This window comes from Tyto alba, unplaced genomic scaffold (assembly GCF_018691265.1).
Source record: "Tyto alba isolate M040663 unplaced genomic scaffold, T.alba_DEE_v4.0 Super-Scaffold_2, whole genome shotgun sequence".
Taxonomy (NCBI): Eukaryota; Metazoa; Chordata; class Aves; order Strigiformes; family Tytonidae; genus Tyto; species Tyto alba.
In genome coordinates this window covers 14,533,252-14,559,213 of record NW_024881282.1, presented here as the reverse complement: position 1 = coordinate 14,559,213, position 25,962 = coordinate 14,533,252, and the positions used below count along the sequence as shown (strand labels likewise).

General features: G+C 36.7%; 1 protein-coding gene across 2 annotated transcripts in view; it reads right to left on the bottom strand.

The window, feature by feature from the left end:
* ARHGAP42 (Rho GTPase activating protein 42) overlaps positions 1–25,962 on the bottom strand; it is a 173,008-nt gene that overhangs the window by 125,371 nt on the left and 21,675 nt on the right. For both annotated transcript variants that reach the window (XM_042793007.1, XM_042793008.1), the window contains exon 2: positions 6,521–6,616. In XM_042793007.1, the coding sequence (XP_042648941.1) occupies positions 6,521–6,616 (96 nt within the window). The remainder of the gene's footprint in view (positions 1–6,520; positions 6,617–25,962) is intronic.

Genomic DNA, 25,962 nt, shown 5'->3' with positions numbered 1-25,962 from the left:
TCTCCTTAGCAGAATGCACCAGGACAACCAAAATGATTGCTGCCCACTGCCTGCTCAACCTCATTCTGTAAACAGCATGAGCACCGAGGCAACTGGCAGCTGGCAGTCCAAGGCACTGCAGTTTGCAGTCTAATATAATAAAATGAACCAGCATGAATTTTAGACTCCTGTAGCACACCAGGATGGAAATCACAGTGCTTCATGGGAGCTCCTACTTCACATCCAGCTACTCCTGCCACAGAAGAGTCGGACAGACAGGAAGGGCAGTAACTGCATCAGCCACCCCAAACTATTTTTTTTTTTTCATTAGAATATGCATCTTAACTTAACAGGGAATGGCGCATGTAAATTCTAACAACTTTCTGATATGTATCTTGGAGAAGAAGGCAAAACAAGGCCTGTGATCTTATTTTACCATTTCCACCTGCACAGATAAAGGCCTATTGCAACATCATTTTATTTCCTGCTTTGTCAGCCTCATTTGCCCTTCCACAGCAAGGACGAGAGCTCTGGGCTGGACCAACAGAATGCTAACCTTCTCTTTCTGGTGTAGGTGCTGTTTTGAAGCCTCTATGGGATCCTAGCACTAGCATAAAATCACTCATTTATTGGAGTCAAGAAACAATAGCATTCCCGAAACAGGTGGCATTTGTTTAAATATGCAACAGGGCTAACAAAAGAAAAATAATGGTAGGAACACATTTAACAGATTTTAAACAAATGCTTTAGGCGTTTCACACCCTGATCATGCTGAGTTCCTCCCATAATTTGTTACTGTTTAACTTTTGTAGATAAAAATAGTCCAACAGGAGTACCAAAGAACTCTGTCCTGTGATTCAGATCTTACAAGTAGTTTATACAAAATTGCTTTGAAGGTCACCTAAGAAGTTAATCATAAACTTAATTCCTCCAACTGGAGGAAAGAGAGCTGGCAAATCTAGGCAGGTAATTACTCTGGAAAAACAGCATACAATATGTCTATGCAAATTCACCCTGTCGCAAATAGCTTTCTATGCTAATTTAGGACTCAACCCTTCCCCACCCATCTAAAAAAAACCTGCCTTTTGTAAATATGCTTGTCTCTAGTATGTGCCACAAGGTCAACAAACTCAAGCACTACAAAAGTTATTGGGATTATGCCCACGCTAAAAAAAAAACACCCTCACCCAGAACTCTACCCTCAAGTTGGTGGCAAGATCCTCCTCTTTCCTTGGTTTGGAAAATGCAGTAGTAGACCTGAGCCACTGGAATTCATTTTAGACTTAGGTGGTATTTGGTAATTCCATTCAGAAACTTGGTTACAAATAGGAATTCAGTGCAAAGTAGGTAGAATATTAACGCTAAAAAGAATTTTATTGAACATCAAAGCTAACCTCAAGTGAGATATGCAAGTGATTCAGGCTGTAGGTGGCTCAATGGCATTTAATAAATTATTCCAAAACAGCCAGGAAAATTCAAGAAGCCATTGCACACCACAGACAGTACAGATACAGTGGCTTGAAATCATGACTAGCCCGAGAACTACCCTGAGGTTCCTGATCAGCCTCCAAGTGGCTCCAAAAGAGAGTCTTCTAACTTGGAGCCTGCAATGACCACTGACTGATTTGTCAAGATTTGCCTCTATGTACTTCAGGAAGGAATAAAGCTCCTATAAATTCCCTTTTTTTTTGTTGTTTTCATTTTAATAGTGCATTGAATGTGCAGTTTATACCATTTAAAAAATTAAATATGGCACCTCTTAATGCCAATTAACCTTTTACAACATTGTAAGAGATGGAGGCAGGGAAACTTTCTGATTTTTTCTTTTATTTGTGTAGTTTTGTACACAAATTTCGCAAGACAGATGCGTTTGCTGCTTTGAATGACAGGATGCTTGTCCTCTGATAGGCTCTCCCCAAGAGGGCAGAGCAGTTGCTAACTCAAAAGCATTATGCATGTGGACACCTAGTACAAGCAAAAAAGAAGATAGATTCTGTCATCATTGCTCAACTCAAACAAGAGAGCCCATTGGACTCTTAACAAACAACAGCTATTAAAATTTGGGGGTTTCTTTTTGGGTTTTTTGAGGTTTTTTTTTGTTTGCCTTTTTTTTAAAAAAAAGTTCTTTCTCCCCAGTTGATTTTTCTAAGTTCAACTTGAAACTAACTGCTGTATACAACATAATTGCCTAGTATGAGTTAGATGGTTAGTTAGCAATTTTAATAATCCCATGAACAACCTGAGGTGTAAGTCAGCAAAGATCACATGAGCCACAACTGCTAGTAGCAAGAGCAGAATTCAGTTCCCACAAGGAAAGATACCACATTTTAGATCTTCTGACCTACTATCTGTGGCTCAATTAATAATGATTTCATAGATCATCATAATCCTCTTACATTCCTAAATGAAGCATCTGATGCTATGTGAAACACCTGTCATAATATACTTCTCTTCAGGGAAAAAAAAAAAAAATTCAAAACCAGCAGTGACCGAGTGAAACACACATACCTTTCAGTGTTTTTTCCTAAATAGCACACACTAATAAAAAACAGATACTAAAGTAAAATGCCAGAATATCAGAATGTATTTGTCTTCATTTCTTTTAGCTCTGAAGAGCATGGTCTTACACTGCTGCTATTAGATCTCACCAATCTATAATTAGCCATAATACGAAATAGACAAGAACTTGTGAAAGAAACAGGACAGAATTCCATTAACTAATAATGTTTATTATTTTCATCTGTATCAGCCACAATCTAGATAATACAAACAGAAGATGATAAAAACAGGGAGATTCCTGGGGTGGGAATTGGGTGGATAATACTAGGAAAGGAGGAGCTAGGCAAAATTTATGCTTTTCCTCAGTATACAATGTGCAGACACTTGTTTCTTAAACACATAGGTTTTGCACTTATCCCATCTATGTAATGTTCTATGTTACCTATAAGGTTTGAAACATGTGAAAATCATGCATCTATTTTGTACAAAACTCTCACTGGGCATGACAAATGACTGACCTCCTTTATATTCATTCACTGTCAATTTAAAGTGTTTAATCTTTGTGCAAAATATTAACTGCAAAGGGGGCTGAGAGTAACTGTGCACAGGGTGATATGTCTAAAAGAGTGAATGGCAAAGTGTTGTCAAGTCTTGGCTATTTCAGACTCAGGAAGGCACAGTTGTTAGTAAGATGGGGAGACCAACATCCTCTCCTTAGAATAAGTTACATCAAACCTTCATTACTATGACTTTTTAGGATTAATGACTCCTGTCATTCATCATTTTATTTTTGCTTTAAAGATGCCACTTTCTACATAACTTTTCATTTGCACAAAAAGAATTACAGCTTGGCTGAATCTCATGCAACTGGAGCTAATATCCATGTTCTACAATCAATTAGTATGGACCTATGAAATACTATGGGCCTTGCGGTGCTGTAGATCACATGCTGCCACATGCATTTCAAATCACAGGAAGAGACAACACTGGCAATTGTTGCTAGCTGATTTTTTTTTTTCATGAGAAAAGATAGTAAAGCTGGAGAGCACTATTTCCCAAACCCAACTTGCTGGCAAATGTCTGAAAATCTGAAAAAGCTTTTTATAGCATGGTTCTTTTGATGTTCAGAGGGGGTTTTTTTTAAAAAAAAAGTTGTAGATGATTTAAGGAACAAGCCAATCTGCTCATTCAAGAAACTCAGGGGAATAAACTTACAACCCATGCACAAAATGTTTGAATCTAAACTGGGCACGTTACATCTGAAAGTAGCTATGTAGATAAATCTAGGTAACTTGCAACAACACGGAAAGATTAGCTAAAATACATTATATGGCCACAAAAAGACACATAGATTTTTTGTCAAAGAACACTTCAATGGAGGAATTAAACATTTGTAATTAAAAAATGAGAAATCATAAAAATTAGAAATCAGACAGGAATTAAAAGAAAACAAGAAAACCAAAAATATCACGGGATTAAAATAAATGTGAAGAACACCATCATATTCCTGTTTGAGTGTGTCACTAAGCTTAACTAATGTTAATATTCATGTATTTTGTGTAATGGCTTATAAGTCTAGGTGAATTGTATAAAGAGAGCATCTAAAAAGGCATAGATTACAGGAAATTTAAATAAAACAATGCTGTTATTAGAGCTCAGGTTGGCAAAAAAAAGCAAAAAAAAAAATGTGGTGCTTAGTTACTGAACAGAGACCTTCAATTCTAGTATTGCCTAAAAAAAACCAAAGTTCATAAAGCTATCAACTCAGTTCCAAATACTTGCTACTGGAAAGAAGAAAAAATAAAGAAAAAAAAATCACTTATATTTAATTTTGAAAAAAGTTGTGATTATTTCTGTTTTTTAAAAAAAAAAAAAATTTCATCCTGTCAGAAAAAGCCTTATTCAGAGGGTGAATTACCAACACTAAAGTGGATTAGGGTGGATTTCCAATGCTAAACTTGAAACAGAAATGTATTTTTAAACCTTCAGAATGTAGTCCCTGTATTAAGCCCCTATGTATACAGTGGTTTTGTACAAAACTTATCAAGTCAGAGTATCACTGAAGACTGAAATAAAACTTCCCAGTGGCCTGCACAGTTGTAGATATTCTGAAAAAAAAAGGTGAAGGCAGAAGGAGGCCCAGAGAGCAGAACTCATCTATACAAAGCTGTCTTTGATGATAAGCAAACATCTAGCTTGTTGGGGCATGTTAAAGATATGGATAAATTCTAGGTCACTGCTCTAGGGAGATCAAAAATTGAGCCTTACCCTATGAAAGCACACAGTATCATTCAAGCTCTGTTAGACTTGAATTTGATTCCTGTCAGTTTACCTTTTACTCTTATAAGCTTCTTTGATGTACATGACAATCCATCAGGCAATGGGTGCTTTAGAAGCTAGAAATCCCTTCTTTGAAGCTCCAAGTGAAATAAATCAGCTGTCAAGCTTCATGAACTCTGTTTTTTTCCTAAATAGTTTTAAATGCCTGTTTTATGTCCAAACAATAAAATGTCTTTGCTACATTTATGTTGCAAGTAAAAGGAAAGTTGTCCTTGTCTTCAGTCACCTCATTTTAAATGCAAAACCTTATGTCTTTAAAAAAGTTATTGACCAAATCTAAGACATACAACTGAGATACTGTAGATTTAGTTAAATGCATAAAATATGTACAAGATAACTTTAACAGCCAAGAAATAATATGTAGAATGCCAAAGAGAACATACACACCATTCATTTTTTGTCTATTTCCAAGCTTGAAGCACCTGAAGAATGTATGAAGTTTTGTATCTGAGTAGAAGTAGCTCAGTGGTTTCACTTCCCTAATTTTATACACCAATAAAATTAAATCTCCCCTCCTGCCTCCCTGCCAAAGATTAGTGGAATACAGTGACCAAATACCAACCATCTTTGATGACAGTCTCCTAACTATCACAGTGTTGTAGGGTGAGGATGAGACAAACCTTGCCAGTGAAAGCAAGCAGCTCAGACCTTTTATCCAATGACTAGTAACTCAGTCAGGAAAAGGGAAATATTGGAGGGAGAAGAGACTTGAAAATAGGTTATAATAAGAGATACGCTTGGAAAAGCCTAACTCTGAGCCTCCTCTCTGCATTATATAGATCTTTTTTTAAAAATACTGAAAAATCCTACATTCCGTCTTACACTGCCAAATTATTTCTTTTTAGAAGTTCTTTAACAACCGTCTTCCTTCCTCTCAGATGTTTTGGGAAAGACATGGGGGCCACGTGGTATGTAAGACTCATGACACTGAATTTAGCCATTCCAAAAATGGCTTATAATCCCAGTCTCTCACCAACCGGAGCTAGAGCACTCCATCTGATACACTACTGCCCAAAAGCATCACTGCAACCACAGCAATGCCTTGCAGTAAAGAGTGGCTTAGTTTCTGAATCCCGGAAATGTTTCCAGGATTAGTCTGTTGAGGGAAGAATATTTTGATGATATTAAAGAGGCTTACATTCAAGACAAGCTGAGCTGTTCAGTTCTGCAAACACAGAAGTTCTGGGTGTGTGTAGAGGTAGAATGTTAAGCAGCTAGTAAATTTTACTGGCAGAAGTTCAGACAACTATATACTTAGGAATGCACAAGTTGTAAAGAACATATTCCTGGGTTTAGACCCTTAAATACTTCCTGTGTCTTACTAGGCACTTAAGTGCTTTTTGCAGACCTATGTTATTTCATAGGAAACTTGTGTACTTTAGTATCCCAACGAAAACTGTCTGCGAATTAAAAATAGCAGCAGAATTTAGAAGATTCACAGTTGACTCAGTTGACAAAGTACTGCTGAATACTTTTTCTCTACAATGATCCAAGCTCTGTCATGAAGACATCATTTTTTGACAGGTATTTTTAAAGTCTTGCATGATTTCTACTTACTGAAATTTTTCTATTTTTGTTACATGCTTCATTAAAAAACAAAAACAAAAAACTGTGAACTGCCCCACTATATTTGTGATATCACATTAAATATATAAGAAACATTATAAAATGTCACTGGAACCAGAGCACAGAACATACTTACCAATATTAATTTCATCATCAGTTTCAGCATCTCCAATACACTCGAACTGGAAATCTTGTAAAGACTGTGAAAATTTTTGCACTGCCATGGATAAATCTAAAATTCAAGAAAGAGGAAAAAGAAAAAGAAAATCAGAATTGCTCCACTACAACTTTACTGAAGCAAGGTTTCATGCATTTCTGCATGAAACATTTTTTGTGTTTACAAAGTTTCCTTTCTAGTATCTTTTTTGGACAGTAGCTTCATTCAAAAAACCCCATCACCATTTCAAAATCAGAGTACCTGAGATATCCCTGAAACTTATGAAACACACTGATACCAGTTTTCAAACATTTAATATAGGTATTATGTTGACAACTGAAGAACTGTTACACTTCTTGAAAAATAAGAAATTAGCATAAGAAATAAATGTTTAGTGGCAAATTCCATATGTAAACAGACCACTGTTGTTTAAAATATTGCAAGATTAGTTTGAGGATTAAAATAAAGTTCATGACAGCTTCTTTCATAAACATCATCAAAAGAATTAAATTATAAACCACTCTAATACAGTAAAACATTATATAGTGTTATATAAAAGCTTCGTTAAAAAGAAGCTGAAGGGAAAAAACAAGCCACAGGTGCTTGCTAATCAGCTAGGTTGTCCACAGATTATGAGCACTATTTTCACAGAATTACACAGAGTGGACCTTCGAACCAAAGAAATGTCAAAGCAATCCAAACTTCATAGCATAAAATTTCAATAGAATTGTACACACTCCAACAACAACAAAAAAATAAAATTGTAAATGCAGAATATCGATGTAACCACATAAATCTGTTATTTCCTTTTTTAGGTATACTAATGGCAAAAGCAGAGATGAATGTGATAAGGAATGAACTTGGTCAAGAATTAAAAATGCTACCAGTCCAGATGAGCCCAGACAACCAGAAACAATTCTTTAAGTCCTAGAGAACATATCTATGGCATTTATTTTGAAGCTAGGACAATAAGCAATTAAGATTCTGCTATTTGCTAAATATGATCAAATGACATGGTAAGGATAAATTATGAACAAAAGCCAAGTCACAAATTCTGTTTCAAAAGCATCACGTATGTGTCTCCATCCTTGGGGATGTTCAAAAGCTGTCTGGACATGGTCCTGGGCAACTGGCTTTAGGTGGCCCTGCTTGAGCAGGGGAGTCGGACCAGATGACCTTCAGAGGTCCCTTCCAACCTCAGACATTTTGTGATTCTGTGATTTCCATAACCCTCTGTTATTTTATAGCTATAAATACTCATCTCCTCAATGCTGGACACAAAATTAGAAAGCTAACTTTTTTCCTGGCAGAAATAAAACCTAGCATATAAGTACACAAATTGGCCTAATGTCCTAAATCAAGACACACACACACAAAAGTGTCATTTAGATTTTAACAATCCCCAACAGTAAGAACCATTCCACTATCCTAAAGGGTTAAAAATCTTTCAAACACCTCCAAATAAGAATCCACACAGTAAGATAACTTTTTTTTTTTTTTAATTAAAGGTAACCACTATTAAGCAGCAGAATCCCTACTAGAGTTTTGCCCTACCCCTGTATTTACTCAGTGCCTGCTGCTTTCATATTTTTACATACAGCTATAGAGTACAACAGTCCAACAAGACAACAAGCAGTCTTCAGACAACACAGATATGAACAGAATTTTTCTTGTATTAGTAAGGAATTCTGTATGTTTATCTGATAAATAACAAGAGTGTATAGAATTGGGTAAACATATTCTGTATCTTTTTCATTAAAAGCACAGCAAACAGGAAAGAATGCTCCCCAGAATTATTGCATCCTTACTGAACATTTCCTGCTGTGCTGTACATGAAGATTATATTATTAAATGTATTAGCAAATTAGATGGTAAACACAAAGTGTTTCCTACAGTTTGTATAGATGAAAACAAAACAGACTTTTATAAGCTTAAGCACTCAATTTTATGCAAATACAGCATCTTTTATATCTATGTAACTGATCAACAGCTGTTGGAGATACCTAAACTTGAGTTTGTTCACAGGAAAATGCTTTGAGTTTAAAGGGAAGAAACAGTTTTATTGCTGGCTATTCCACAAAGTTACTACACTTAGTTCTACGCCCTTCTATAAAATCGCTTCATACCAAATGATGTCAAAAGGAATAATATGGCCTTAAGGTGACTGAATGAAAAAGATTCTATATTGCAAGAACACCAAAATGTAAAAATTAACCAGCACTATTAGGAATGCAGATTTATTTCTTCTGGACAATCCAATAGCTGCCCACGATGACCAGCATCTCTGCGAACATGAAAGGAAATGAGGGAGCATGGATTCTCCCCTATCACTCTTCCACATGTGCAGGGCTCAGTGAAACAAATGTCAAGGGAAGGGAAAATGAATGATATAAATATCCAAGGTGGAGTCTCCATTTTATATCCTGGTTGAGTCATACACAGATGCCAATCTCTCTTTTACTATGTCAGCAAATCAGTGTTAATGCTTATAGGTTTTGAACCATAAGGAGGTATGTTTAACCTAACTCGGAAATAGTGGGTATGAAGAATGTAGTAAGAATTACAGAGCTCATTAGGTAACTTGATAAAATCATCTAGAATTATACCATTTGGAGATTTCTGCCTTTATATAAGGCAGAACCTTTATATAGGCTGAAAGTATTAGAAGATAACATAAGGTTAAAGCTCTTCAGTATAGCAACAAATAAAATTAAGTTCCAAGGTCAGATGTTTCCTGTGAGATTAATTATGTGGTGCAGTTACTTATATTTAACAATTTCTTTCTTAGGAACATCATCACTACTTGTTTACAAAATTCACCAAGTCACAGTGTCCTGGGTTTGAGTGAGTGGTGAGGTTTTTTGGTAGCAGGGGAGGGGACTACAGAGGTGGCCCCCTATGAGAAGCTTCCTGAAGCTCCCCCAGCTCCAAGTCAGCTCCACCTCTGCACCAAAACTGAGCCAATTGGCTGCACCTCTGCAATAACATATTTAAGAAGGGATGTGGTAAGGAAGAGTCGGACTTGTGAGTAGGAGTTGCTGCAGCTGCGCGAGCACCAAGGTCAGTGGAGAAACGGAGGAAGAAAGGCGGGGAGAGGTGTGCTGGAGCAGAGACCCCCCCCTGTATCCTGTGGTGAGACGGCAGGGCGGCCCCCCCCGCCACCCATGAAGATCTATGGTGGAGCAGACACTGATTTATGGCCTGTGTTTTCACATGGATGATCAAGGTGCTGTGCCTGAAGACGGCTGGGATCTTGTGGGAAAAAGTAGCCCCGCTGTTGTAGCTTGGCCCTGGGAAGATTGCAGCATGTGAGGGTGTCCCACGCCGAAGCAGCTCGGGAAGGGCTGCGGCCCGTGGGATGGACTCACATCGAAGAAAGTTTGTGGAGGACTGTCTCCTGTGAGAGGGGGACCATGATGGGGCAGGGGGAAGAAGTTCCAGAAGCTCTCCCCCCCCAAAGATGGAAGAAGCAGCAGCACTGATTGCACCCCCCCATTCCCTGCCCCTGCACCGCTGTGGGGAGGAGGTAGAGATATCGGGAGCAGAGCTGAGCCTGGGAAGAAGGGAGGGGCGGGGGAAGGCGTTTTCAAGAGGTGGCAATGTTTCTCACTGTCCTACTCTGTTATGTGTTGTTGTTAGTGTCTGTAGTAAATCTATGGTTTTTTCTTCCCCTAATGAGTCTGTCTTTTGCCCATGACCATAATGGGTGATTTGCCCCTCCCAGTCCTATCTTGAGTCCCAAGCCTGGCTCATTGGTCCCTTCTCATCACTGGAGGAGAAGGAAGGAATGAGCGGCTGCGTGGTGTTGGGCTGCTGACCAAGCTCAAACCACAACACACAGGAAGGACCAGCTGTCTAATAAGCAGGCCTCCTTTAAGAGATAGGAAGATTCAAAACAGAATTAAATCAGGTTTAAGAGCAACTGCCTCTTCAGTCAATAAGAGACAAATTATTTCACTACCATCTTACCTTGTCTGGACAAAAAATGAAAAGAGCAGAGAGGTAGAGCAGACAAGACTTCATTTATCACTGTATATCCCAGAGTCTTAATGTCACTGAGAGCCCTCAATACAACTTGCTCCTTCCAGACATAGAAAGGTAAATCACCACACCAAACAAATCACCTTTTTATCATTTGCAAGCTACGTGGCATTACAGGAGTTGCTCTTATGCAGCTTCTAACATGTGTATCTTTATAGTCATGTCCTCCTTTTCATGGAGTCCACATGAACTAGGGTATTTCACTTAGCCCGGGACAGAAATTCTCTTTTAAACAGAGTCAACTGAGCTTCTAAGTTACTACAAAAACCTTATTAGCTTTATTGACTGACAATACAAGTTTATCATCCAGGGAAGGACAGCTGCTCAAAAGTCTTAATACCATAAATGTTGTTGCCTCTGCTTTTCTATAGGCACTCAAACACAGTAATCTCTCTGGGTGCCAGTGAAAGAGTGAAAACACACCCTGTTAGCCCTCAGTTTCCAGAGGGGTGAATCTCTAACCAGCAATTCTGTTTCTGGCAGTACTCACTTGCACCTTTTGTTCCCTGTTTTCCCCAATTCCAAAGGAGGATTCAATTCAGTTCTGCAGTGAGGCATATAGTCAAGAGTAGCCATCTACAGGCTACTGCCATTCAGTGGAAGGAGAAAACTGAGTTGCCTGTTTTAGTAAGGGTTGAAGCTAATCAACTGGCCAGCAAGATTTTTTTTTTGTGGAGCTCTGACAGAGGAAGTACTAAAATAAGAGTACTACAATGTGATCGGAAACGATAAAAGGATAAGTGCAGCTTAACCACAATAAAGTAATATAACACCAGCATTAAATATGGATACATATAATACCAAACATCAGTATCATAGTACTAATGAAAGGATAATAAAAGTCATCATCCACTCAGGAAAATCACAGAGGAATCAGGAAACACACTATTCTATTGTACTTATTCCTGTAATTTTATATTTTTGATCGATCTGCTTAAAACATATTTATCCAATAAAAATATAGAAAAAACCTCATTTTCCTGGAAGTCATGTTTGTTTAAGATTCATTTTGTTTCAAATTGCCAAAAAGGAGGATTTAATTTAAACTTTTAATTTGAATTTACTATATTAACTTATTTAAGCTTCAGATAGGGCCTTACATGCTGGATATAGTATGATAAAACTATGATGCAGTATGATGACTGCATCATTACTAGAATTGTAGTATTGCTAGAATTATTCTTCAACTTTCTTGTGACGAAACGATGGATGCTACTACCTGAAGGACAAAAGAACAAGTGTATTAGTTTTATTACAGCCCTTCACAACAAGGAGCAAGTTCTACAGATAAGGAAGCTTGACAAAATTTCTACAAGTTGGTAAGCAAAAAGAATTTTTTTGTTTGGGGCTGGAAGGTGGTTGCATAAAGCAGAAACTTTATGCGCTTGCAAAGAGCCCATATTACTACCCTAGTAATAGCCTGCAATAAAACTGTTCTAGGCAAATACATCAAAGCCAAAGTCTTTACACTTGTTTGCTTTCAAAAATGACTTCATTAGCAAATGGAGTTCCAATAACCAACACTCTTCCTGACTGATGTCAATCATTCTGGAAAAGCTTGGTATCATTCACTGGGTTAATAAGGAAAAACAGCAGTTGAAACCTAACAAGGAGATTAAACATGCCTAAATGAACTCCTGAGCGCCAGCTGGAATGCAGTAAATGGGACTTCAAACAACAGACACTCAGGCTAACATAGTAACAGCACATATCTGGTGATCTGTTACAAAGCTAGTTATTACCCTGTGGCTTCAAAGACAGCAAAAGCAAAGGGGCGATGGCTGAGCTGGCAGGATATTAGAGACAATTCTTCAGTCAACTGAATTTCAGGACAGTTGAAGACTGGAAAGGAGACCACGGACAGTCATCTTCAGTGTTTCAAACCTTTGGGCAGTTTGATTCCATTACCAGATATGACTAGATGCGCTGTGGTGCCATGCTTGATGAGCAACCTCATTTGGTCATGCACTGACATACAGGTTTATTAAAACTACTATTAAAGCTACTCAACAAAAACAAGCATTAATAGCTGTAATATGTAAATAAAACACAGCAGAAACTGAACAATATTGCCAGAGTACTCGATAAAATGGCACTCTGAAATTAAGAGAACCATTTATCTAGTTCACTGACTTTTACTCCTCAGTACCTGAAAATAAGTCACTGTTTTGTGGTGTTTGATTTTTTTTTTTTTTAATAGTTTTACAAGTAAATTTATTTTCTTGATTTATTTAATAAGCAACTCATCCTATCAACAATTTTTCTGGCTAAACTACCTAAGCAATTGAAAAAGTAGATTTATAATGGAGACATTATTATCGTGAAACAGCAGCTATGAGCATGATTTGCAGCATTCTTACTCCTCCAAATGACACAAGCAAGGAAACATTTAAAAACTCACACATGTGAAAAAAGGGCTTTCAGTATTACAAATACAAATTTGTAAAACACTATTTATCCAGAAGAATACTTGTGAGATACATGTTTGCTGAAGTACTTTATGACATGCTTCTTTACTGTGAAAATGAACTGGGAACTGCCTTGGTTTTGTTATTTCATATAAGAACAAGCCTCACAAAGGCGAGCTCTATCAACAGCCAGAAATAAGCTGGAGGAACAAGAACACCCCACTGAGAAGCACTGAACTTCAACAGCTTCTGTGTTTGTTACAGTCAATTTGATTGTAACTAGAACATGTCACAGTGGGACATCTTTTTCCACATCATAGACTGTAAACACAGCAGCTGGCAGTACAATTATATTTAGGCAGTATGAATGATTAAGCAGCTAAAAGCGGTGATCATACAAGATTGCATATATCACTACTATATTTCAAATTTCTTCCTGCCTTAAGGGCTTTCTCATTAAAAATCCCAGCTTCACAGCTGTTGGTCTTAATTCAGGAAACAGCATCAAAATGCATTTTCTTCACAATTTTCACCTCTTCCTACTCTTCATCACTGACTACTACTTTAAAATGAAAAATAAATTAAAATCAATGGCTGCAGGTAACTGTCACATATAGAAAATCCTCCAGTTTCATAATGTATATGACAGCAGGTGAGTACAAACAAGGGAACCTATAAAGGACTTACAAACTAGCCCAAAACAGCAATGTGGAGCACGGGGATGTTGTCAAATACACTGCAATTAATTCCCTCAACTGTACATTAAAAGAATTCTGTGTTTTGTTGCCAGAGCAAGTAACCCCAGCTTAATAAAGCATCACCACCATAACACTTGCCTTATCACCAATAGTGAAAAAGCAATTTGAAATGCATGCTAACATGTCTTTTAAACACACACAAAAATCTATGTAGTCAGCTGATACAGCTTCTGCCATTTTCAGTTTCAAGTGGCTTTCAATACTAGAGTCTTTCCTACCACACATGGGTTCACAGCCTATATCACTGCATGAAATATTGTCCATAGCAGTTTTATTTTTAGAAGTCTATTTGATGAAATTATTTACATACATACACACACTTACTATTCTTTATTTCTCAGCTGAATTAATTTGTGGATCATATTAACTTTTCTGATTGTCATAGGGGAAAAAAAAAAAGTAAAAAAAAAAAAAAAGACTCTCCTCTTATGAGTGATCATATTTTTTTCCAAATTTCTGCAGAAGAATTTAATATGGCAAAACACAGGGAAATCTGGCACAGAGGAGAGGCTATGTGCAGGGGCAGATGGAGCTAGTGCTGGCCACTTGCCATAATGCCTTATAAAGAAGCCACAAGAAAAGACCTCAAGGGAATACCGAATCCAGTGCCCAGTGCCAAAGATTTTGCAGCACAAGGGCTATTGCTCTGTATTGACATAGTCTTTTATTGTTACTATCAATGAAGTCTTTATTCCCTTTATTTGCTAGCTTCACTGGTGTATATTCTTTGCCAACTTGCTATTCATGGAACAATAATAAGGAACTAAAATAAACAACCCTCCACCCCAACAATCCCAAATTACTTTTCCACCTTAGGCTCAATGTTTTGCTCTTAATTTCAGGGAAGCTAATTTCTTTCTCATACCCTCCAGGGAAAGGCCATCAGCAGCATATGTCAACATGTAGCCCATGCATTGATGCATTCCTCAGTGGTTAAATAAGGCACTGTAACAGTTTGAAATTTTTCAGCGTCATTTTCTTACTCATGAATATTTCCATGAGAAAAGTGCACAATTTACTTTCTCATTCTAGTACGTACTGAGAAATCCCCTTGACCAAATGCAGTAAAATCCCCACTTTCTTAACACTATGATGCAAGAGCTATTGAAAAGTCCGTATCTTTTACAAGCTTCATAGCTATTCACACCAACATTTTTACGTCCCAACTTCCTTATGTTAGAAACTCGTACAGTACTTTTGATATTCTTAGTATTTCTCTATGGTTAAGCACTAAATCCAACACATTCCTGAAGATGACATCCCAAGACAGAAACACTGATGTTTAAATGAGAGGAGGGTTTTTTTAGGCCACATTTGCATGCCTACTTGATAAAATCATACTAAAACTTCCCAGAAATACAACTGTTGAGCCAAATAATGTTATACAGTCAAAAGACAATGTTGGTAATAGTCCATCCCTCTTTTCGCTATTCTTCTCCTTACCCCAACTCATTTCATCTCTAGGTGTGGAAACCTTACATATTCACACAATTAGAAGAACAGAAAGAAGTGAGTTTTATTTTAGTATGCAAAGGCCATCAAGTCTATACAATGACTAACTCGTTCTGATTCTGCATAGTTATAAATACATCAAAAATTAAGATGTAACTAAAAATGTATGCCCTACAACCATCAGTGTGAAGGACTTCACACAGTATGTACTGCACATCTGCTTCTCTGAAGTTCAGGCACATATGTAACTCCATAGATCTTTGCCATATTAAGTGGTGTCATTTTATTTTGTTCCGATACTCCCACATTTTTGTATTCTATTTCTCATTACATCATTGCTACAAAATCTTTTCTTTCTCAGTATTTTAGTTTATAAGACTGCTCAACAATACTGCTGCATTTGATTAGAAAAAAAAAAACTAACTATGCAGGGAATTACTGGGGTCTAAACCTTGCAACCATCAAACCATATTCACAGAATTAATGCAACAATAAAACCTTTACAAGTGACTAATCACATGGTTAAAAGCAAACCAGAAATTTTTCCTTTGCTACCAATTGAATTTTTGTTAATATTTTCCACAAACATGGCTAAAATTTTCAGAAAGCATTTGGTTTCATTTTACTTTTTAAACTATAAAGATTGGCTGTAGGGTATAACTTAGTACTATTTCTAGCATATTATTATATTTTTCTAAATTGCACTCAACAAAAATGTTTCTATACAATGCCAGTTTTGCAGATATGTTTATTTTCATTCGGTAAGTTTTTTGGCCAAGATCCACAGTAAGGATTCCAGTATTTCCAATACTGGAATATTCTTATATTTCTCCTCTGTTAGGGAAGAATAAATCTTTGAAAACAAGCACATTTCCCTGCTTTTTTCCATTCTCAAATAACTGAAAATCAGGACTCACTCACTCACACTCTCACAATATTCTTCCTGTGTCCATTGATAAACTATTCCATAGCTCTGTATCAAGAAGATCTCAACATTTTAGTCTAAATTTTTAACCACTCAGTAAAGCACATGAAACACACCTGAGAAGAAGCCAAGATTATATCTAATACCACATACAGTAAATAAACACTCCCTACCCTCCTCCTTCTTTAAAGATTTTTCTGACATTCAAGTTGCTTACTTCAGTTGAGGGATATATACCATTCTTCTCCTAAGCCTACTGCCTTTCAGTACATTTTGCTGCACTCTCCAGAGAGATGCCGTTTGCTGGTCTCTAATTTACTACATACACCAAGAGAGTCCAGGTCATGGTGGCACACAAGACATAGCTGAGCCAAATGATGAGACTTTTGTTCACAGAGTCTTTGTCATACACTAATTCTCACATTACAAAAGAGTATCAGCATTAATACTGGTGAGAGCCTTGTGCAACACCTCAAGTTGGCGTAACTCAAGGCTGCTCTAAAATCTCAGATGTAAGCATACAAACTCTTTCAGGTATCTGTAGTACTGACATAGCTAGCACACTAAGGTATCCAATTCAAGGACACACAGCCATGTGGAACTGTTTGGCCAATATAAAACACTGCATACATGCTGGTTTTCCTTCCTCTTTCAAATACAATTAATTTCAGGTTTGTTTCAACAGTCATTTGAATGACAAACAACTTAAAGCAGCAGCCTTAGTGTAAGATTATCTAGAAATCCTAAAGGACTGGGAAAAGCTAGAATATTAACTTTTTACCCTCTACATTTCTTTTTTTTCTTTTTTTTTTAGTTATTTTTTCATACCTTCTTTATCATTTTACTGCATAGTTTTCTACCACTCCATTATCCATCCTAGGTTCCTAAACTTTCTTCCTTGCAAATCTGCATTGACCTTCAATATACTTCCTCTTGCTCCTTCTGGGGATTTTAAATTCTTTTTCATGATCTTCCACATTCTTCCCCCACCCCATGGATGTTTAGTTCCCAGAACAGTGTCAGCCTTTTCCAGAGAGCTGGATCCACAGCCCAGTCTTTCCCCTCCCAGTCTCTTTCACTGAAACATGGTTTATCAGGCTTGCTGCGTCATTTCTCACTCCTCCTGGCACATCCTGGAGACAGCGAGCAGAGAGCAGGCAGAGCAGCACCACAAAAAAAGGACAGAGGAACCCAGAGCTGATGCTGCCAGATGCTGAAAAAGCAGAGAGTGACTTCCTGTCTGGCAACCAAAGAGTTGCCAGAAAAAACATGGGAATTCCCAGATTTCTAGTGCAACGTAAGGTATCGGTGAATCAGGCAGTCCTTTAGTAGTATTTTAAAATAGTTTTCTCTCTTTGTCCTTAATCCTACAAAACATGTAGAGAAATTTTAAAAATGTATGTGCCTATTTACAGACAGTGAAACACAAAGCAACATATAATAATATAAGTTCACTATATAATTAAAGCCTATGTTGCAATTTATTTGTAAGGAGCTTCAGTTCTGACTATTTGGGAAAGATCAGTTCTGCCAGTTCTGTGCTGCATACAAGTACGTGTAGAATGAGATACAATTTCCCCACTACTACTACTACCCGATGATATACCCAGGGAAAAAAAATAAAAAATAGGGTTAGTCAGTTCTGGTATGAACAGGGAGCTATTAAGAAACTGATTCTAGGAAAACCAAGAATAAATCAGTGCAACAGATCTTTAGCTGTAAAAGCTTCTAAATATATATTTAAATGCTTTTATGTGCCATGATTTTTACATTAAGTAGATTCCCCTATTCTGTGTAGAGAGCTCCTCAAAGGAGGATCAATCACATTGGCCTGTGCTAGACAGTGGGGGAGGGATGAAAGGAATGAAAGCAGTTATCAAGGCATTTGTAAGTAGTGAGCTCTTGGAACAACATTAGAGTTGAGGGTCATGGGAAACAGAAGCTTTGCTCACCCTTCTTCCTGGCAAAGTTTTCTGCACTTGGGCAACAAAGTAAAATGTTTTGTAAGAACAGAAGAAGGAGGAGAGGGAAAAAAATTAATGTGTATATTTAGCTCATTAAAAAAAAAAAATACTACCACTTTGCTTTAAAGGAAATGAAACACTTTCCATATGAAATTTTTTCAGGCTCTTAGAGCTCAGGAATACAACACTTGATTAGATTCCTTTGATCAGACAACTAATATCACAGTCACATGAACTTCGGTATTGTACAAAACAGGGTTGTGTGGGTTGGGGTTTTTTTCCCCTAACACAGACACACACATAAACAGATATGTAACATTTGTTTAGAGAGTCAGATATGCACTTCCAGACACAGAGGATGGAACTGAGACCTCAAATCAGGCAGGATTTTGTCCAGCAAAGTTAAATGGCACTAAATATCTTCACAAAATTTGGCTTAAAGGAGTTTCTTGCATTCAGATGGTCTACCAGAGAGCTGATTCACTACATAGCTACTACTCAGGAAGAATGGATACCAAACACACCAGTTTTATATATAGCAAACGAGCTTAATATGCTAGTTAAACTCTCTTCTACCTTTAAATTATGAAAGGAATTCGGAAAATGCAGAGATGAGAGCCATGAAAGCATTTTAAAGCCTTAAATATACATTTTTGAGAGTTTAAATTAAATCATTCACAGTATCCTAAACTCAAAAGTCTGTTACCAAAATATCAACATTTTAATAATGGGGGAGAAAATAGCCAAACAAAATATGCTTCATTAAATAATGAAATGCACAACTACAAATCTGTTTCACCAGGTGAGCTCCTGTTTGTACAGCTCAGGAATCAAGAGTTCCCAATGAGATTGGAGTTAACTCCTATTTGCATGTGACTATTTCCTTAACAGTTGTGAAATAGTTCCTATACCTTACATACTTTCCAGTTTTATTGCATTCAGCCAGAGAGGGAAAAAAAAATAAACCCTGTAAAAAGCAGTAACCATATGAAGTTTCTATGTATTTCAAAGAATAAGCTCTTCATATTTTGCAGGAAAGAGAGAGCTATCCCTCACATTAATTTTGTTGGACTCTTAATTAACTTTTCAGACAAAAATAAGGAACTTTAATGATCTTCTGCTGAAGTCTGCCTAGTTTTTCTAAAGTCTTGTAAGAAGGACCAACTCAGCTTCAACATATTTCATCTACTCTTTTTTTTTAAATTTTAATTCTCTGGAATTTTGTTCTACTTCCCTGTCGTGAAAGGATTTAGGAACATATGACAACATCCTCTTGTTATCTTACTTGCAGAATGATATCTTCTAATTAATAATCTTACCAACCCTTAGTACTAGTAGTGTTTATATTATGGCATGTGTAATGACTTCTGAACTAATTATTATCACTCATGAATGAGACCTTGTCACTAAAACAAATAATAACTATGGTTTATACTCTACACGTGGGCCTTGTCAAAAACAAATTAAATATTAGTCATTATTTGAAATCGGGAAAAAGGAACAGAAAGAGAAATATCATGAACACCACTCCATCAACACAGAGACCTGCATTTAAACATTATGTACAGATTTTGTCTTACTCCTTGACACCATCCCAAACTACCTGGGAAAGTACAGGAAAATGAGGCAAAGGCAAATGGTAAGAATATCTTGTTTAAAGAAACCCTCACAATCATCAGCCTGAAAAAGACAAATGGGGAGCTGTAAGAGTTTTACAAAAATCACAGACAGTACAGAAATGGTGGCTGTCTCTTCCAAAGTGAAAACAAAAGAGTATCTAACATAGGAGGAAGCAAGCTCAAAACAAAGGAAGAAAATGCTTTTTCTTAAAATGCATAGTTAAATCATAAAGCTCCCTGCCACCGGATGCTGTGGATATTAAAAATATATGTGGGTTCAAGAAAGGACTAGACAAGTTCACAGAAGAAAAATCCACTGAGAGCTATTAAAGACATAACCCCATGCTCAGGAAATCTTCAAGCCCCAAACTGCCAGAGGCAGCGGAAGCATTACCACATTCTGCCTGCTCTTATTCTCTACCGTAGGCAATCAATGCAGTATGTCAGAGAAAACCACAACTCACAGTACAGCACTCACTTCTATCTAGAGACAGAAGATAACACCAAGTCTCAGGTCTGATCAGCACAGTCATTCTTATGCTTTTTGTAGGAAGAGTTGGAGACATGTTTTGCAATTGCTTGAATGACTCATGATACTGTTAACCTCCTACTAGCAGATGGTGGTGATCAGCTATCACTCTCATGGATGAGCCAATACACCACCACTGATAAGCAGTCTTTAATCACCTATCTAGGGTCACCTATTTTAGCAACTGATAACAATAAAGGAGGAGGACCTGAGTTAAAACTGCAAAATTAAGGATCATGACCATGTTCTATCTGGCTGGCTGAACTACAGGAGATGGTCTCCAGGGGATGAGTGATGATGGGTAGATGGAAGCTGTATCATCTTTAACTGCTCCAGAGCCAGGGGAGGTGACCACTATGCCTTTAGTCATATTACAAAGCTGTAATTCTTCCAGCAAGGACTTTAGTGATTTGTGCTGTGGGGTACGCTAAACACAACTTTTCACAGTAAAAAATATCTGCATAAATAAATAAATAAATAGCTGACAAAAGTTGATTTGGGCTACCAAGCTCAAATGGCTTCAATGAAGACTGATTATACAGCTTTACTCCTTTCACACTGTGCTTGCACACGCGTATTATATTCACCCTCTTTCTTCAAAACTTCTAACTCAGTTCTTAGCGCAAGGGCAGTCACTGTGTGGACAACTATTCAATAGTTGTTTTTTCCTCAGAGTTCAGTATTGCTCTCTCCTCTTTTCCTCCCACTATTGCTTAGTGCATACCATCCAAGTCCTTTAATGAACACAGAATTATCTCAGCCTTCATACAAGCCAAGTCTAGAAAGACAGTAAAAGAAAGATATTTCTATGTCATATGCAGCACCATTACCCTATTTGACAGATGAAGATGCTGAAAACAAGACTGCCTAAGGCCACACACTGAACTGGTGCTTAGGCAGACCCCTGCTTCACGTCCATTATTCCAGATGCCACTCCTTCAGACCAGGAGATGCTAACCAGAGCTGGAAAGAATGCAGCTACTCACTCCCCTGTCCCCACAAAAGCTGCAAACTTTTTCTTCCAAGAGGGCATATTTTTAAAAAAGAAAGGTTTATATTTAATATAAAAAGGAGAAAAGAGAACACTAATTTCACTTAAAAAAAAAAAAAAAAAAAAAAAAAACCAAAAAAAAACCACAACCTTATTTTGAACCATTTAATGCAGCCCCTAGTTCCAGTCACTCCAGCTGCAGCAGTCAGTGCTCTGCATGTTTCAAGCCAGTCTCCACAAAAATGAGGAGCACAGCACACACAAACATGTTTGCTTACATAATAGTCACTTGCTAAACTTTAGTTCAAGCATCTTTACAAAAACAAAAGAAGACTCAAACTAAAACTGGAAGGAACAACTAAGGTTTGCACAATTAAACTCATGTTTCTTAATTGGAACAGTTTACATTTGAGTAACTTTAACATAGGGGGTTTGCATATAAAATGATTCCACTAGTTTTCAGGTGCTGTAGAATTTTATTTCTCTTTCTCAAAACCATATTAATCCCCACTAAGATTTCAATCTAACATCATCACAGCTCAATCTCAAGAATCAATATTCAGGAGAATACTGCAGACAGAAAATAAGAGAGCTTCTTTGCTTGCATACAAGTTCTAGAGGAAGCCCAAACAGGTTTCCTCCAAGAGAAATGTTAAAAATTCCTTCCTCAAAGATACAAAATGACACTGGAATAGCTGATAACAATGCTTTTGTAAAATATCCACTCATGTTGTTTCCACACACAGTGGAAAAGTCAATAAGTCAATAATTCACTGGGAGGATGATGAAAAAAAAAAAAATAGAAATGCTCTGAACCTGAATCGGTTATTTGTTATGAAGGTATTCGTAAAGCAAAATTTGGTGTTTAACCCTAGGACTGTACTTTTATCCAAAGACTAACTGCAGAATGTCCCTGAGATCACCATAATATCATTTTCCCTCCAGCATGCTATAAGAAGTTGCACTTGGAGCACAAGCTCTTCATGCTCAGTTTGTTGTCTGGCTCAATTTCCATTCCAGCACAACCTCTTCTCCCTTTTCTCAATGAAGAGCAGCTTAAAGGAGTTGTAGATTCCGTTTCAAAAGCCCAGCAGCATTTAACGTATTGGCTTCTCTATCCACCATTTAATACAAATGGGAACATTTCCATTAATTTATACTTTTCATAAAAACACAGGAAACCTTATCAGGATTAAAACCAAACAAATTCTGTAACTGGATGGAATTCTGAAATCATCAGTTCTTTTTAAAACAGAACTGGAATTGTCTGTAGGGAAAAAAGTTTCAGTTAGTCTAGGCAACATTTGTTGTTTACAATGAACAATATGAACCAAATGGACAGAGTACAAACATGGTAGTCTAGATTTTGGATACTGCTTTCCAAATGAGTATTTTTCCTTTCCACGAGCGTGTATTATTCTTAACTGCAATGGATGGTCCCTTCAGAACTCAATGTGTATTGACGGTAATCCTGTTTCATCTCCAGCTGAACATGTAAGTAAATATGAATCACTGAGCAGCCTACGATGTTTGAATTACTCAAGACACTTCCTGAGTAGCCAAGTAAAACGCCTTCTTCCCAAAACATTCATGTTAGCTTTCTTGATATAAGCAAACAGAGCACATGAAAATATTAGCTGCAAGAGGAAAAAAACATAGCACTAAAGAGGTTATTTTTTAAAATTATTTTAAATTCTTTTATTTAAAATTATAGCATCCAATAAGCAGTTGGCTTTACAGATATCTTTGGGTCTAATGGGCAATACATAGTTTCTCCAAAGGAGTCAATTCTGTTTTGTTTATTGCTTCTGATTTAAGGACTCCCAATCTACACATTGTCAAGAGAGATCATAATGACTCCTGCTGACTGTTCTAATAGCTCACCTATCAGGGACTGTGATTCTCTGGCTCTCTAAACATACAATATATCATAACATCACTTATCACTTCATGAAGACAAGCTTGCTAAATCCTTTTACAAGCACCTTTACCTAGGAGTAAACAATACTCCTAGGATCCACTCTACACAGACAAGAACACAGAACACTGATTGCAGCCACTTCAATGCAAGCCAGTCATGCTTAATACTTAGCAGCCAAAGAGCTAGTAATTTTCATATCATTCCCTCAAGCTATATATATAAATTAGTCTTCTGTTCCGCTGTCAATTTTCATAATGGCTGGAAGAGAAAAAAAAAAAAAATAAAGATAAGATCACTGTGGAATATTAATTATAAACTGGGGAAAGACTGTGCTCAAAATTAGCATGGGAAGCAGTAATCATAAATAATATGGATGAGAGAACTAATATGAAGTTTGACATAAATAGTCTCATTGAGCATTATTTTCCTATTGGTTTTGTAGGCCACCAAGATACATACACAGTTACTAAGAAAAAGAGTATCAACTAAGTCAAACAAAAACTAGGACTTACAGTGCCAATTTCTCAATAATGACACTCAGGCTGCCTTTTTTTTTTTTTCTTTTTCATTCCTTCCTTCTCCAATTTCTAACCTGAAAAATGAAAATTCTCTTCCCTCAAAGAAAAACAAAATCCAATAATAACCCTCAAGAGTTCTGCCTTAGCAGCAAAATTTAGTAAAGTTTTCAACTCAGGAAGTCTTCTTGAACTGATTTTTCTAGTGGCTAAGAGATTATGCAGCTGCTAACTTTACTAGTTGTTATATAGCTTCCGAAAGCAGACGTATAAAATTATTTTAAAGTTCAAGTTTTTGTACTACTGAATGAAAAAACAGAACACGTTTCTGGGTGTGAATAATAATCAGATTCTGTTTTTCATCATCTTCCCTTCAAGAAGCAAAGCAGAAGGGCTTGAGAGAATTTTGGCTTCTTATGACTTACAGGTTGAATCTCTGATAACTTTCAAGTATACATGTAAACGATTATTGCAAGAAAAAAAAATAATAGTACGTTTCCTGCAATAGTCTAAAACAGTACATGTACCTGATTATTTCCTTATTACTGTTGTCTGCATGACTGCATTAGGGCCTGGTAGAACTCCTCCTGATAAAACATATCACTGACAAGTTATTTTAAAATTAAATTCAGAAGGCTATGCAACACAGATAATATTCAAGGTAACAAAAGATAACCTGAAAAATACATGATACAGTTTTTTTCTTTAAAGAAGAACTGTACAGTAACAGAATAACAGACCTAGAATTAACTGGAAATAACATGTAGAATTAAGATTGCAGTAACAAACTCAGAAATACTAGAGAGATTGTATATAGTCTGCATTAAAAAGTGCTGGACAGAAAATTTATTTAATACCTGGCCTTTAAAAACCAACATTTGATCATTTAATTAAGCATTGCAAGAATCTGTATGCACAAATGACAGAACATTTTTATAATACAATTTTTTATTTATATTTAAATTTAACTTTGATAAATACTTCCATCCTCTGCAGAACATGTTTTCACAATGTTCTAGGATCACTCTTTTTGCTATGGATTTTTGATTTTAAAAGATAAACACAAGAGCAGAGCTATTAAGTCTCTAATAGTACAAGATTCAGACATCTTCAAAAAAATTCCTACTGGTATACCTAAAGTCCATAATGAGGAAATATTTTACTAAATATCATTCATCATCTTCTCCTGGGTGTTCACTCCCAAGGGTATGGAGAAAGTCTGGCATATTTTTTAAGTATGGAATTACTAAAACAGATTTTTCTCGGCAAGGCGTAATTTATATAATTCTTCCTCAGGACTGTATGTTGAAATGGAGAACAAGCCCTGAGAATTAATTCTGAACTAGGAAGAGATGGGGAAAAAAAAGCCTAACCTTTTGCTGTAAGCACAGAAGAAATATCGATGTTTAATAACTGTGCATATTGCACTGATTAGTCATGATTAGTATTTCCTAAACCATCAGGGTTTGGGCAACTTCTAGATTCCAAGACAGTTTTTCCTTCTTCTCTGAAGACTGAACCCAGATGACGTTTTCTGGTTAGTTTAGAAGCCCCAAAGATTTTCCTTTCTTCTTGAATCCTCCCCATACCACCTTTTCAGATAATCCTCCATTTTCAAATTTCTCTCTGCAACTTCTGGGAAACGTCATGTTAGTTCAAAAGCTTCTCCAACACAAAGAGGGGACAAAATTAGTTTTCTATGCTATGGTCATCTTACCTTCCAAAAACCTTCCTGCTTGGACAATGGCTATTTACAGTAACAATTTTTATTGCCCTCATTTGAATGCATAATTTACAGAGAGTAGACTGCCTCTTTTGCAACATTCAGTTTAATAAAAAATTAATTCAGAACTGTGAATTGTATATAGGAAGATCCCTCAGACACCACAGACTAACAACTCCAAAATCACGACTCTCTTCATGTTATCCTTCCAAATATTTGCAGATAGCTACCAAGACACTCTCCAGCTTTATTAAGCTACTGGGATGAAAAAAAAAAAAAAAAAAAAAAAAAAAAAAAAACACAAAAAAAACACAAAACAAAACAAAAAAAAAAAAAAAAGAAACCATTCTGTCTACAGATCAGTATTTTTCTAGGGAGGGTATAATAAATGAAAAGAGAAGAAGTCCAAAAGCCAAGGGCCTCAAAAAGAGTTTTTAGGGTTAAGTTGCATGTTTCAGTATATCATTTTGATAAATAGTACATAATGACAAGATGACTGCCTAGAACTCTCACACTCACATTCAGCAGCAGAGATGGCTGACCACAGCTCCAAAAAGACCCCACACAGCTTCCTT